Genomic DNA, 16,661 nt, shown 5'->3' on the forward strand with positions numbered 1-16,661 from the left:
CTCAGAGACATCTGCATCCTGGAATGAAAGAAGATACTAATTTGGATGGAAGGACCGAGAAGGATTTGTGATTCTGTGTGCGTCTGTCAGAGTGTGGGTGCACAAATTTCAGCGAAATGCACAGTAACCTGATGCAGCACGGTGAAGCTTCCAAGTTTTCGCAATCCTATACACCCCCTGCCACCACACAGAGTCCCCAGGGACTGGAAAAAATTTAATCACACTAAACATATGTGTAAGGTGAGGTGACACACTATCAAATAAATAGCAGCATGAAGAGAAGGCAGAAAGGACTAATGTCATGAGGATTCGTACTGAATATCTGGTGAATAAAACACATTCCCACAGGAGCAGGCAGGCTGCGGCACCGCACCCCCACACATCGAGGCAAAGTGGGGGATTTCACCACTTTGAGGAAGTGTTTGGTATTAGAAGAGTCAATGGATGTTCCTGGCAGGGCAGATCTGCACAACGTGCTGATAAATGTGCTTATTGCTCGCACAGCATGCATGTACAGTTTACACGTGTACATTTAGATCTTTCTGTTCCTACGCCAAACCTCTAATGTGCTTACATGACTACTAAAACCGACCTTTTTGAGACCTTATTGAAATTCTTGTGTAGGCAAAAAACACTCAACCTGGAAAAAATACCCAGTTCACTCCCACATGAGGGCGTTGAGCTGCAGAGTACTCCATGAATGAAAATGTAAAAATATATACATGCCACTCAAATTATACTTATTTGTGTGGTTGTAGTATAAGCACAGATTGTATTTACTGCAGTGGAGCCAGTCCAGTTACTTCAACTGTGTTAATTGACACACCAGAGCAAAAAAAACGGAATATCAGGCATTTTCAGATGCTTGGAGCATACAAGCATGACTTGGCACCAGATTCAGCCAGCAAAGCTGGAGAACTGAGATCTCCATATGGTATTTTTAGACCTTACTAATGCCTTTGGCTGTGCACCACATCAACTATTGAGTTTTTTTGAAGAATTCCGGGCATTCAGCGTTTTAAACGGATATTCAGAGATGACTCAGAAAAGCAGAGTTTATTAGATCATGGGAGCATGTGGAGATGGGTATGATGGCGAACTACAATTTTACCGCTACTTTTTATAATGACATTGAAAGGGATCATTCAAGCATCGAGATCAGTGGTAGAGGGAGAAGAGCAAAAGAAAGGGTGGTACTTCTAATCCATTAGAGTGTATATACATAGTAACATAGTATACAGTACTTCCAGTAAGCATGGCAATTTGCAGGACAAAAGATTTCCGTGTTCAAACTGCTGAAAGTCTGTTTTTATGCGTCTGCACCGACAACAACCGAGGCCAGAGGCATTTGTTTTTGGGTTATCTGTACATACGTATGTCTGGCCCATTCTTGTGAGTGCAATATCTCAAGAATTACTTGATAGAATTTCTTCAAATTTAGCATTAACGTCCTCTTGGACTCAAGGATGAACTGATTAGCTTTTGGTGGTCATAGGTCAAAGTTCAAGGTCACTGTGACCTTGTGTGTCTCATTCTTGTGAACGCGATATTAAGAATACCTTGAGAGAATAATACTTTAAAATTTGGTACAAATCTCTTCTTGGACTCAAATATGAACTGATTAGATTTTGGCGGTCGAAGGACAAGGTCTGTGTGACCTGATCTTACTTATTCTCTTGAACATAATAACTCAAGAAGCCCTTAAAGGGAATATTTTTAATTTGGCACAGACGGTCAAGTAGACTAAAAGATGAACGGAATAGATTTTGGTGGTCAAAGATCACAATGTCCTTGCAAATGTCTCGTTCTTGTTAAGGTGATATCTTTAGAACACCTTAAGGGAATTTCAAATTTGACACATTCACTTGGACTCATCAATGAACTGATTAGAATTTGGGGCTTCAAAGGTCACTGTAACCTTGCATCCATCTCATTTTCATAAACGTAATATTTGAAGATTGCCTTGAGTTAGTTTCCAGAAATTTGGCAAAAACATCCATTTGGACTCAAGAATTTACTGATTACAATCCTGTGGTCAAAGATTAAGGGTCAAGGTCGCAGTGACCTCATATGACATGTTTTTGGCTGTGATTCAAGATCCCTCAAGAATGACCTTAAAAGTGTGCTGATTGTATAGATCTTTTGCGTGTGAAAGCATCCGTGTTTTCACAGACATGGATGTAAAATGGAAGTGCAACTTGACTGGTGTGCAGAGGCATACAACTGCCTGGCGGTATATCTAGCTTTATTTGTCTCTCAAACATCCTTTTAATGGCTGCATTTTAATGTATTAAGAGCAAAATGTTGAGCCTTGTGTGTGGACAGCCCTGCACTGTCTTGCAGGAGACCCTTGTGCTGGCAGCCCCACTGTGCTAACGGACTGACTCCATTGACTCCAATGGGCTGTTGACTGTTGCTGTGTAATGGGATATGACTGGTGTCAAAGTTGCACGCTATGTAGGCACTGAGGATGCAGAAAGGTCAGGATGATTTGGCAACATTTAAAGTTGCTGTTGCCCGTACTTTGATTTATGGGGCCAGTGTGGCTCTTAAAGAGATTGAAAATCAAAGGGGAGTTGCAGAGGACTCTGGACATTATCTACATTTGTATCCTAGAAGAGGTATTTTTGCAGGTGAAGTTACAGATAAGACTCAAAGTATCTGAAAACACAGCAGAAGTGCACAGCCTTCTTTATCCACATCAAAGCAGTTCAACAGGTGGAGCTGGCACTCAGGGAAAGAACAGGGTCAGACAAAGGACACCCTTCACAGAGAAAAAACTCCCTCAGGGTAAAGAAGGCTAGTCATGGACGAAATGCATCAGTAGGAAGGAGGACGGTGGGTTACGGTTGTTCCTCAGGCAAAACATTCAGTGGGTGAATTGTAAATGTGAAGTGAGAATAAACTGCTGGAGGGAGATTTGTGGTGAGGAGCACGCCAGATTGAATTTGTGATATGTTAGCTGTGATATTAAGTCGTCTTAGGTTAAGCCCGTTTAAATCTCTTATCCAAATCCCCACACCAAAATGTCAGTCTATAGACAGGTGAAGTCATTTATGTTCAGTTCTATAGTTTGTCCAAAAACGATAAATAGCAGCAAAAATTGAGGGCAATTTATCATCTAATGTTAATATACTGTTGCATTTGCCCATTGTTAAAAAGAAAGGGACTGAAGGATTTCTGAGCCGGCATATTTTCAGGTATGGGTGGGAAGAGATTAGCACATGGGAGTAGATTTGAGGAAGCAGTTGATAAGCCCACAGGAAATAGCAGGCTCCCACCATAGCTGGTGCAGATAAAACACACAATAGATGGTTAAGTCTGTGGAGCTCGCAAAGTCATGGGAGGACAGCAGACGAGGCACGTGAGAGGAAATGGAAGGTGGAGTCAGAGATTGAGCACTGGGTTTGGAAAGTTGGGGTGTAATTGGAGGAAGTTGGTTGAATTTGTGGAGATGTTCTTGAAATTACATGACATAAGTTTACTATTGATGTAAATTACTGATTTGTGGGCGGAGCTTATAATGAGTGGACACAAGTGGCTGTTAACAAGGCTTAGGCCTTAGTTGTTTGTCTGAAGCGTTGCAGTAAATCAGAAGGGTTTGCTCAGGCTGAAAATAGAGGTGAGCCTGAATCCAAAGTGAAAAATACAGCTGAGAGTTATGCATCATATACGTTGAGGTGAACTAAACACAATGGGTCTCATTCAAGAAATGTTAGTAAATCTGTGAGTAGATTTGCACATAAATCACCAAGGTACTAAAATCCTACAGCGGATTCATGACTGCCGTGGAAAACTTGAATTTTATTGCATAGACACAGGTGTAAATTCATGAATGCAAATCAATCTCAAAGTGACAGCGCGCTCCTACAACTCAGCAATTTGCATACATCCACGCCCACGAACAGCCATGTAAGGAGATGAACATCAATGTGGATGGCGCATCGTGTCAATCTGCAAACATGCTGCAATCAAAGAGAGAGGGAGAAAGAAAAACTTTTCTCACGCTGTCACTAAAGTTATTTAGGGTGAACAGGAGTTGAGAAAAATGTTTTATTTTCTTTAGTGGATAGCCTAGTGGTGTGACAGTAAATATATATTTTTTATTATTATTTATTTAAAATTTAAATCTGTTGTTGGGTGCTAACCTAATATCTCCATATTTCACCTTTTTTCCAATAAATTAAATTTATTCTAAAAAGAAATTTCAGGAAGGCAAATTTTCTTTTAATTTTTGACGATGAGCGAGCAAACATGAGCAAGCTCGTGAGTAAGCCCGGTCCTCAGGGACTTGGCTTGGGCACCGGAGGGTCGCCCGTTCAAGTCCTCATCCGGACCAAGTATGGAGCGTTGACTGGAAGCTGGAGAGTTGCCAGTTCACCTCCTGGGCACTGCTGAGGTGCCCTTAAGCAAGGCACCAAACCACCAACTGCTCGTGGCGCCTGTCCATGGGCAGCCCCCTCACTCTCCATTTAGTGCATGTACAACTCCTGTTTGTGCATGTGTTTGTATTTTGGGCTTTTGTGTAAATGACAATGGTGTAAAAAAATACATACAAATTTTCCCTCTGGGATTTATAAAGTATATAATAAATAAATACATTCGGAGCATTATTTTGCCCCCTTACCAGGTGATACTAATGGTTGCCTCAGGTTGTCTGGTCTCACAACACTATCTTCCCTGTTTAATAAATGAGTGCACCATAGCCTCTTAAAGACAGTAATATCAGCTTCCTATTATTTTTCGCCTGGAGGAGGCAATTGTATCACGGTAGCTGTGGCCCTCGCCAGTTCTACCTTAGGGGCAGCAGTAATTGGAGAAAATAAAACATTTCTCTTTTAATTCATAATTTTAAAATATATATATATTGTCGTTAACATTTATTAGGTGGCTACGATAATGCCTTTACTTCCAGGCTATTTTGGTTTGAAGTCCTTACATCTGTTGTAAATTGTAAAATGGTAATAAGGAGTTTTATTGGCTGAGCTAATAAAACTCTTCCTATTGTATCGTTCTGTTGACACCTGATGTGGCTCTGAACTGAGACTTCACCCTGGATTGTGACACAAGGGTTTTTCCTTCCTATTGTGTGTGCTTGTTCTATATTCAGGCTCCTGGCAGGTGCTGCGCGGTCCCCATCAGCTCCCCTCACCCTGCAGTAAACTGAGAACCGTTTCCAATCTGCTGCAAGACAAGTGTGTTTGTGTGTGTGCGTGCAGGTGTGACGTCAACTGTGATCCCTTGAGAATGGATAAATGACAAAAGATGCGATTCTTCCCGTCTCTCCCCCTCTCCCCTCGCCCATTTCAGAAGGCAGAGTTGAGGCAGCAATGACGGAGAATCTGCGTGTCTGTTGATTTGCATGATGCCCCCACAGACCCTCCACCGCTGCCTGAGCCGCGGGGCCCCGGGGAGAGTTGGCTCCTGAAGACGCCCCTTTTGTCACAACACTGACAAGCCAGGGGTGGTCAGTCTCCCTCTAAACCCAGAGGTGACAGAGCTGTGGAGAAGCCCCCTGACCTGCACGCCACTCACTCTGTCAGAGAGCTGTCAGTCTCAGGGACCGAACACCACGGGCAGGGACTCACAGTAAAGAGTTAATGTGTTGAAACACAGCACGCGCCGGCACAAAAACAAGTGCACGGGGCATGCAACACACCCCGCCCACCCACGCATCCGTAAGCACACACACAAAGACCTTGTCATTCAAGCAAACTGGGTATGTGATCTGACACAAGATGGAGGGTGCTTACGTAACACTTGAATCATTTCAAAGGTGTAATTGGATGTCTGTTTGGGTCGGGTGGAAGAGGCTCTTGGCACTGGCAATATCAAAGCTGACATTCATCAAAGTCTGCCAAAATAACTAACACAAAGTTATTTCTGGATGGAAAAAACATACAAAAAAAAAATCAGACCTGATATTCATTTTATTTCACATACAAAACTTACATAACTGGAGTAATATTTCTGTCAAAATGTATATTTAGTAAGAAAATGTACTGTAACTTCACCCAAAGTTTTGTTTTAAATACTGCTTACTATCCTTGTTAAATGCAGACAAGAAGAGAAAAAAAAAACATATTTTCTTCACATTATAATTCCCCCAAAATAAATTGCTTTCAGAGGGAAAGAGCACATTAATTCAAAAAGACACATTAATTCAAAATAGATGCAAATTCATGTTTCGAAAAAGCGGTTGTCTTCACCACAAAAAAAAAAAAAAAAACTGAGATAGATGTGGCACAAGCTCACATCTAAGAATCCCAGTTTTCCTTCATCCAGTTTGAATTCTAAGAACAACCTATTACAAATGATCGTCTCTTCACTTTCGAGAGCGGAGCATAGTGCACTCGCTGCCTCGTGCAGGGAGGACATCCTAATCAAGTGAGGCAGCCAGAGATGTGTAACATAACTTCTCTGTGTATACAAGATGTAAACGCAGGTGCTAAGGCCTCATGTACACAACACTTTGTCTACATTCACCATAAAAAGTTGCATAAAACCACAAACATGGACACATTTGGAGACTTCAAAGTAAAAAAAAAACACAGCTCACACAACAAAACCAACACAAATTACTTGATATAAATCACAGAAGTGGATTTTTGTGTCAAAAGCAAGCTTAATATTGTTCACAGCTCATAAACTCACACTATTAGTGGTAAATGTCTGTTTAAATTCATTATAGCAGAGAAATGCTCTATTTCTGCTGCCTGAAAACTCGTTTTTTATTTAAACATTCTTTCAAAAACAGGAAAATTAAGGCAGCATGAAGTTATTATTATTATATTATAATTCACCAACAGAATGACCATTTGTTTATCAGTTTGTCACCCAGTGTTGCGTAAATTTGTGAAGAAAATGTTTTTCTCGCATGCTCTGGGGAACGAGTAATCCAAAAAAATGAAAAAAATTCTCGACGAATTCAGCCGACGGACAAAATTATGTTACTGCTTACTGCACTGCCTAATTCTTGCCCCGAATGTTTTCAGAAACATGTTTTATCTTACTGTCATACTATAATACAGGATCTGCCCGCCTGCTGTTGTTTCACACGAATCAGTCCATGTTATGTCACCTACCAGTGGGAGCTTTTATTGGTCTGATATGGCGCACTGCATTCTGGTAGTTGTAGGTTTTCTACCTCTTGAGCAAATTATCCATTTTCTCCGTTTTCTCTGGTCATGTAGCACCAATTTCCAATGCATATGTGTCTAACTACTGCATAGACAGCCTAGTTTTATGTGAGGACCCTCTTCATATCGGTGAAATACTTCTTTAACAATAACGAAAATGAATCCTAACTAACACTTTAAAACACCAAAGTCAAAACAAAAGCACAATGAACTTACTGGTCAAGGCAGAGATAGACCAGCAACTACCATGTTGAGCAATGGAAAATTACTGTTTTTGAAAATAGAGTTGGCCTCTGACTTCCTGTTTGTTTCCCTGATGGAGGAACTGTCTGTTTGGGAAGTACTGGGCATATAACTGGATAAATGAAACTTGGATTTTATTGCATGAGTTGAGTGAGACGTTTGAGATAGTTTTGTTAAACGTGGATTCCTGTGACCTCAAGTAGCAGGAGTAGCAAAAATGTTACTTTATTTTTGGATTTTTTGTTCACCTGAGGCATGTGAGAAAGTCACTATAACAGGGTGAGTTGTTGATATACAAAGGATCATTTGGGGGATGAAGTATTACTTTAAGGAAAGAGAGAGTATACTGTATGAAGGAATTTGTTTTTGCCTTTAGGAATCAAATAGTTGGTGTGAAAGTAGAGGGCAGTCTAGAACAATACAGTATTTTGCTGCCAAGATATTAAATATTTGAGTCAAGGTAAGGGCAACATGTCAGCCACATAATCAGTTCATTTTCTTTTTCAACTTTATCCCTTAGTGGTTTATTTCTATTTGAATTTCAAAACAGTTAGGCAGTCAAATAATGTAGGTCATCTCATTTAGACACGATACAATAACCATTGTGAACTCCACAGATACTGTCTCATTAGAGCCACAGTGGAACTGGAGCAGTCAAAGACCATTTTGATCTCTCCTTGTATTGCCTACCTTTGTTCTGTGACATTAATAAAACCCAAAACCAAGTTCACTTCGAAATACTCATGGAGAATGTGCAGTATTTCACATATTATTTCTGTAAACACAGACTCAATTCTTTCTGAATCCAAGATTTAGTGCAGGAATATTATGAATGCATTTTTGTTTGTGCGTACACGAGGCCTCTAGAGTTGGTGCAGACGAAGGCAGTGGTCATTTTTTTGTGTTTCATAGTGGTTTCCCAAGAAGTCGAGCAGAAGCTCTGGTAGTGTGGTCAATCATTTAAACTGTCCTGGAATGTAGATTCATGAGGTTGTTGGCAGTTGTGCATCCCCAACTTCACAGGCATGTAGTTTAAAGCTCCTCAAAGAAGGCCACTCTGGTCTTGGTGCTCTGTAGTGTTAGCTGTGGAGGAGACAGGAACGACAGAGCAGATAAGAATTTAATCTGTGGTGGAAGTAAACAAGAACAGAACATACTGCTGTAGAGCCAACAAGCAAGATTGGTAACCAAATGGCCATATGGCACAGAAATCATCACCTGCCCTGTCTCAGCCTTTCTGCTGGACCCAATGCTGCTGTGTATTTCCAACGCAAGCACCACGACCAACAAGTCTGCCCTAATTTCTGAATTAATCACTAACAAAATGTAGCAGATGTTATGTGATGGTCAACAAGCTTTCAGGGTGAAAGCACAAATTTAACTGTCATAATGCAGTTTGGGTGCATATGGTTGAAATCCCCCGCACCCTGGATCAGTCTCTGTAGTTTTGGGGAGCTGGTTGCACTTCATGTGTTACTAAAACCACTATTTCATGAGAGCCCACTCTTGTGCTAGGATTAACTGAAAATGAGTCCTGATCACAATTTTGTCTTCCCACAATAGAGAAAACATGTTCGACCGCGATATTAACGTCCCAATCATAACATTGTTTAATTGGGTAGCATTCTGTGATGGCATATTTATTTTTAGTTTTAGTTTGGCAGAACTTTATTTAACAAATTTATATTTTACATCTGGGTGATGCTCTGAATCAAGGTGAAGAAGAACCTTATTTAAAGTTTTATCTTGAGGCAAAGATTTGTTAATTAGCAGGAATGTAGCACAACATGAGTGAAAACAGTGCTCTGTTTATTCAAATGAATAATTGTGACTAAGATTTGTTTTACTGCAATTCAAATGAAGATGCAGATGTTTATTCCAGTCATGACTACGTAAACACTGTTAAATACAAAAGGCTACAGATATCATATTGCATTCCAGCAGAACACGATGTGACTTATTTCTCTTGACAAATCAATAGACTAAATGATCATAAGCAGTGGATAATTGGAGTCGGTAAACTTGTGGGTTTATTGAAGACGTACCCACCAGGTTATTTTGTTTTTAATGAATCTCTGATGCTATGTGAAGATCTGCAGCGTTATTGACACTCACACTGGATCAGAGTTTACAACTGTCCCTGGTGGACAAAGAAATCTGTAGGCTTTTCAAACTCTCCACTGCAGGGAGAGCACGATGGGCAGAAGATCAATGCCTGTCAGAGAAAGTACTGTTAATTGTTTTTCTTTCCAGGTTTAAATGAGCTGCTGATGGATTAATTCAGGCCACTGACTGTGCTTTAACCTCTTCAGGACAGCGGAGCATTAACTTGTCGAATACAGCGCTACTTCAAATTGACTGGGCAAACTTTTTCCCCTCTTCAACATCTGTAGGGTAAAGGGAATTAAAGTGGCTGCCAAAGTAAATATTAGAGCGGGGATGATGGAGGACAGTTTGGGAAATCCAGGGTGATTTCTGGGGAATGTGTAGATGGAGGGACTTAAGCAAATCCAAACAGATAATGTGTGGGTAAGGGATGGATTTGCAGCATAATGTTTACAGATCACCTTCTATTGTCCCGCCTGACAGACTGCCTGAACTACACTTGTGAGTGTGAGAGCCTGAGTGTGTGTCTGAATCTGCGGCATTGTGCTCCACACTGCCCACAGTCGCCATGCGGAAGAGAGCAAAAAACTCTATACTAAAGGTCTAAGGTATTAACATTGTGAATAGCACAACAGCAAACTATTTCCAGAGGACGAAATGTTGTTTGGATATGCAGGAGAGCACAATGAGAGCAACCCAAATGGTTGCCCTCCTTTGTGTGTCTCTTCACGCAGTCTGGATCGACTGCTACATAAAAAACTGTGAAACTTCACACAGAAATCACTGCAGCTCTTGTGATTCAGGTGTTGAGAGTGAGCTCTCCTGACAGGCCCAGTGGTAACAGAGCAGAACCTGTGGCCTGGTAGAAGCACAAAGGCTCTGGGCCATGTTAAGGGGCCATTCATTAATCATCCAAAGGGGGGAGGGAATCTGGATGGAGGGAGCTTTGCTCCGGGGTTCAGCCGCTACTGATGCTTCTGGCTCAGAGATCTGTGCTTCGTTGCACATTCCCTCTGCTCCCCCACCCCACCCCCCCACCCCCACAGTCTCCCCCTCATCCTGTCTCTCTCTGGTTGCCAACTTCATGGTAGATTATTAGCACTTTTCTGTGACTCAGCCTCCTTCAAACTCCTGATCCTCTGAGCGTTTTTGGTCAGCCTCACCTAACCTCTCGCCTCTTCTGGCAAAACTGACTCATATCATTATTTCACCAAAATCTGTGCATATAAGTGACTTTTTTAACACCCACTAAAAAAGGCAATCCATTCCTTTTACTGGAAGTTGAGTATGCCTTTTTTTTTCTTTTGGGTCATGTTTAATGTTACAAACACACCAAAAAAACAGGATTAGTACACAGAAGAAAGCAGCATGGAGGCTAGTGTAAACATTATGGTTGTAACTTATTTTTTGTATCAGCTCTTTGGTCTTTTTTTCAAACTTGGTGCTGTCATATTTGGAACAATGCTTGAGTACTGCTTGGACGAAACAGACAGAATTTATGGCTGCAGTGAGTTGCAGAAGAAACCAACGACTATGCTGAAAAAGGGGCAAAAATTTGCAGGAAAATCCTTAAAAAGACTGAAAAGGCAAATAAAGCCTTATTACAATGTTTTTGAAAAATGCTCAGACATGGGAAGTAGTAATTTTATGAATTGTTTTTTGTTTGTTTTGTTCTAACATCGCATAATAAAACTAAAAATAATTAGTAACATTTATTTTTATTACATAATTTACTGAATGCCTCTCGCATTAACTTCACGCAGATCAGGATAGTGGAACCAACGTCACTCATTTGGCCCAGAATGCTAAAAGCAGAGAATCTGCTGTCTGCTAGCGAGCTGCCATTAAACTCAAGACAACATGTACTCTGCCGTCCCTCCAGGACCCTGAAGTGGGCACAAACATTTTATGCAGCATTTTCCCTAATCCTGCATAATCGTTAATGGTTCATGTTTTTCTTTTCTTCAGTTTTGGGAAATGTAAAATTGTTCTTACATTTAATTCCAAGTGGCAATTAGAGAGTCTTAAAAAGTCTTAATTCTAACTTGCCTAAACCTTGATGAACCCTGATTAGTGTGTCCAAACAGGTGTCAATTTTCTATCAGTGCTGGTTGATGCTGGAGCCGACAAATACCAGTGACTACTGCTGAGACATTTGTCCTGGGAATGAGTACTGATTGTAACCTCTCCCAGTAAAGTCCAAAGCCAGAAGTTAGTGGGTGTTAGTGGGTTTATTGTCCAGTGGGAAAGGGGCTTTAGTTTCTTACTCTTAATTCCCCTTCCCTCCTCCCTGCAACACTGTGTGCTCCCTCCCCTTCCCTCAGAAGCAAGATAAATGCCTCCTGCCTCCAGTTCAATTAAGCCAACACTTTTAACTTAGCTGCTTCTCCCCCTGCATGCCAAAGGTGCCCCCAACCATCCAGATGACTAATCACCAAGCAAAAATCAATTAGTGCTCCTTTAACAAGTGTATTTTACAGTGGGAGAGAAGAAGGGAGGAGGGGTGGGCTCTTTCTTTTTGTTACACAATGTGCTGAGAGCAGAGCTAAAAAAATCATTTGATACTTTTATTGAAATTACAGAGATACTTGAGTGGGAAGATAAAGGAGAATGGGTCTAATCTGCCAGTTCATCAGAGGACAGTGAAAATAGAATCTACTTTTTATAACTACTCCATTGACTCTGACCAATCAATTTAGGAAGATCCCGCAAGCTGAAAAAGTCTGCCACTTTTTTTGTGTCATTTTATATCATCACCAAGCCAGCCACTTGGGGTAAGATGAAATCGCTGTTCCCACTGTTGACACAACATGCACACAACTAGAATTACCGCTTTGCAGTTACATGACTCCTCAACCCGTAACTCAGTATCTGACCAAATGTCTCCCCTTTGGTCCCTGAAATATGATGTTGAATATTTGGCAGAAAATTGATCATCACAGTTAAGATGACCTTTAGATATAAAATGTTTTCACTTCATCATTTTATACTTTTAGAAATTTGTGTCAAATATGTTCAGAATTAGCATATGACTTCTTTAGATATGACCAAAAACATGTTTTTTGAGGTCGCAGTGGCCTTGACCTTTGACCACCAAATTCTAATCAGCTCATTCTTGAGTCCAAGTGGACATTTGTGCCAAAATTAAGGAAATTCCCTCAAGGCCTTCTTGAGATATCACGTTCTTGAAATGAGACAGACATAAGTGCACAATAATTTTTGACCTTCGACCATCAAAATCTAATCAGTTCATACTTGAGTCCAGGGGAATGTTTGTTTCAAATTTTAAAAAAATCCCTCTGGGAATTCTTGAGATATTTTGTTCAAGAGAATGAGACAGGTGAGGTCACAACAACCTTGACCTTTGATGCTCAACCCCGAAAATCTAATCAGTTTATACTGATTGATTATTGACTGAGATTTCTGCCAAATTTGAAGAAATTCCCTTGAAGCATTCTAAAGATATCGGGTTCAAAAGAAATGGACAGACAGACGGATGGAAAAGCAGACAACCTGAAAAAATAATGCCTTTGGCCACGGCAATTACCAGCATGGAGGCATAAAGACACAGATTCCCCTCACAGTTGATCAGTGAGATCTTTCTTTTATATACATAAGACCAGTAATCACTGTGCACTTTTAGAGGTCATAGTAGCCGATGAATGATTGCTGCCCCTCCCCTGAGCGGACTCCATCAAAGAAGAAACTTAAGGCTGAAAAATTAACCTAAGGCCAATAGCGCTGCTATTGAGCAATGCTCTGAGAATCAATACCCAGCTTTAAAATAATATGATGGTTAGGCGTGGGTGTTGTACGAGATAGGACTATCAAATCTCTGATAGATACTTATCTGTGGAAGATGATGTAAGATCAGTAATAAGACCACTTCTATACTTCACTTCACATCTCTTCAGCCGATCGGACAACTACTGAATAGCTAAAAAGCTTGTAAATGTAACAGAGACACATAAGTTGTGTATTTCTCCCCATTACACAACTTAATACATATCTATATTCATGGGCCAAGATCTGATAGAAAAAAAGAAGTACAAAGTGGATTTAAGGGGAATTTATGACTTTTCTTTTTCTTTTTTAAATAAAAGTGGGACTCAAATATATTATTTTTCTAAACGTTTAGCTCAAATACTGAATCAAAGATGCCAAAATATGCAGCAATCTACCAACAACGACACAGAAGAAGAGGACAATGCAGGATTTAATATACCTTGGCTTTGCAAATGTTTTATGAGTAAAAGCATGCATTCAACACATTTGTTAGAGCTCAATTATACACATGCACGCACACGCACGCACACACACACACGCACACGCTATGCTTTGGTGAGTCACAATGGACAGCTGTGGTGAAGAATTTCCCTGTCATTGTGCCAGATAAGACTGAAGACTCCCATCCATTCTGTGCCTCTTGATCAGAACAGCATTATTACGAGGTTTTGGCAAGCATAGCATGTAGCTGTTTGTTTACAAGAAAACTCCACAAAGCACCTTTAACAACTAATGGCTGTTTTTTATTTACCCCAATTCACCGGTTAGTGTTATTAATCAGAGTTGGGTAAATATGTTAGTTTGTTGATAGAGAGCACATGAAACTGCCTCCTTGCAAGCAGCCGGGCTCATAGCTACCTTTTTAAAGTTGCTGTGCTTGCTGGTCCCCTGCTCTGCGTTCTGGTTGTGAATGATGTCCAGAGGAGTCTCCCTCTCCTTCATCTTGAGGCTTTCAATCTCGGTCTTCAGCTCATTAAGCTGCTCCTGCAGATGCTTGCTCTTCTCCATGTACTCCACCCTAAACATGATCACATTTCAAGTTTAGTGACCGTTAGATTATATGTTCCTTTCTATGTCACCATTATATCAGACTTTAAGAGCTAGTATTTTCAGAGCCATTACAGGGTGTCTATGGATATAAACAAGTTAAATTTAAGACCTTTTTGATACTTTTTTAGATGAATTTCAAAACCAAACTTACTTAAATAAGCAGCTAGGTAAAATGACACTGCTGATGCTTACAGCACAAAAAAACCCCCAAAAAACAAAAACTAACGAGTAGGCTGCCTAGGCCTGAGCAGATTCACTGCATGATCTGAATACTTAGAATTGGCGATAAGGGGCATTGCATGCATACAAGTGTTGTGTTGAAGGCTGTTCCCCCGTTGAGTAGTGTTTCCCTCCTGTTATATTGTTTTTTCTCGTAGCTCCAACATCTGAAATTCTTACGGTGATGTGACGAAAAAACCTTTAAGACCCATCCAATCTCAGACAATTTATACTTTTTAAGGCCTTTTATTAGTTAATGTGTATTTAAGATATTTCAAGACTTTTTAGTGACCCGCAGCCACCCTGCATTATGAAAAAATATGACTATGATGGGCTATCTTGTTTCATTCCTCTTAAAACAGACAAATATGACCATTATTTATAAGCCTGAAGCATGTCTTATATATATATAATATTATAACCCAGTCATTCAAGAATTTGTATAAATTAAACAAAAACATACCCAAAGGCCTTCTCCAAGCAAGCAAAACAGATTAATGCAGCTTTTTGATTTAACTTTTCAAAATTCTTTAACACATTTTTAACATAGGAACTCCTTAAAAACATGTGTTTGTGAGCTGTTTTTAAAGTTTAGGAACTATTTTTCCAGGTATTCTGGTCTGAGACCAAATTATGAGAAATATGCTGTGTTTTAGAATCAGTGTACTAAGCTGTGTTCATTATAATATGCCATTATGATGCCATACCAAATTTCTTATAGTGCTACAATTTAATTGTATGTACGTATGTCTCAGTGCTATTGTAGTCCTACTTTCGGTCTTGTGAACAGCTACCCACTCATCTTGGATCTGTCGTCTCTCAGCTCACTTGCCTTTATTTTAAAAACCTAATTACCTAATTACATGACAACAAAGACCCAGGTCATTTATTCAGCTCCACAGCCATTGTCAAACTTGTCTAAACATAGTTTTTCCTGTCTGAAATCGCTAACACCAAGAGCTAGAGAAAAACAAAAAGCTTGAATGGTGGCCGTGACATCAGTGACAGCTAAGGGTCAACTACCTACCTCAACTCCTGAATCAAAATGTACATATTAATAATAAATTAATGATTGTGTTACTCCAAGTACAATGCATAATTATGTTATTTTTTTCTCAAGAACATTTTTAGTGTATTTTAAATGATTCTGAAATAGATATTCATCACATAATCACTCCCTTCGATTTCGCCAAAGCCCAAAATATCAGGCAGCATCAGCAGAGTAAAAGGCCAGCCACTCACTTCTCCTTCTCAATCTCCATAGAGAGGCGTTTCATGTCGGTATCTTTAAAATCAAAGCTGAGGTTCTCCCTGCTGAAGCTCAGGTCGGGAGGCATGCTGTCAGATGGCAGTCCAGGGGACTGGGAGGGGAGATGGAAAGACAGATTAGAGGACGGGTGGCGGTGCAGTCAAACTGACAGGGAAAAAAGGACAGTAAATGGTGCAGAATAAAGAGGAAGTGGAAGTGACGGGGAAAGACAAGGACTAAGGAAAAGACATGAAGGGTAAAATAGATTCAAAGAAGGGATAGATGGAATAAAGAGGAAGGCGACTATATAAAGGGCGAGGAGGAATGCATGGATAAGATATAGAGGACACAACGTAAATCAACAGATCTGTCAAAAAGGAAAGATGATATCTTTGACTGTATCAGACTATAAATACACAAATTTATGCTTTTAGGTCCTGACCAAATGTCTCAAATGCATCGGCCACATGCCATCTCAGGAGCCGGCTGGTTAAGAAGTTCACCTTATACACAATATAAATGTAAATCCATTGGTTGGCGTGTGGATACATTCAACATAAATACTGTCTGGACGAGCAGGAAAAGGCAATTTGACCAAGTCTGGTGGAAACAGGACGGGAAGTAATGTGTATTTGTGAGTGTGAGTGTGTATATGTAGATGTGTGTTTTCATGCATGAGCTGATAACTGTATAAGGGAGTCCCAGTGGTGATATATCTTTGTTTGTATGTGCACCAGTATGTTTGTCTTTTTGTGTGTTTACGTAGTTCATTCATAAGCTTTCAAGCGAGTAGATCTGTATCGATGGCCAGCATCTAAATATGTATCTTTGTGTGCATGTGTGTGTGTGTGTGTGTGTGTACACATGTG

At 40.2% G+C, this 16,661-nt stretch overlaps 1 protein-coding gene across 1 annotated transcript in view; it reads right to left on the reverse strand.

Annotated features, from left to right (window-relative positions):
* Positions 1 to 7,214: 7,214 nt before the first annotated feature.
* Positions 7,215 to 16,661, reverse strand: part of nf2a (neurofibromin 2a (merlin)) — a 37,506-nt gene continuing 28,059 nt past the window's right edge. The window contains exons 14-16 of the mRNA XM_042488378.1: positions 15,786 to 15,904; positions 14,133 to 14,292; positions 7,215 to 8,465 (exon numbers count right to left, since the gene is read on the reverse strand). Of these exons, the coding sequence (XP_042344312.1) occupies positions 8,415 to 8,465; positions 14,133 to 14,292; positions 15,786 to 15,904 (330 nt within the window). The 3' untranslated portion in view covers positions 7,215 to 8,414. The remainder of the gene's footprint in view (positions 8,466 to 14,132; positions 14,293 to 15,785; positions 15,905 to 16,661) is intronic.

Source organism: Plectropomus leopardus, chromosome 6 (genome assembly GCF_008729295.1).
Source record: "Plectropomus leopardus isolate mb chromosome 6, YSFRI_Pleo_2.0, whole genome shotgun sequence".
In the NCBI taxonomy this organism is placed as follows: Eukaryota; Metazoa; Chordata; class Actinopteri; order Perciformes; family Serranidae; genus Plectropomus; species Plectropomus leopardus.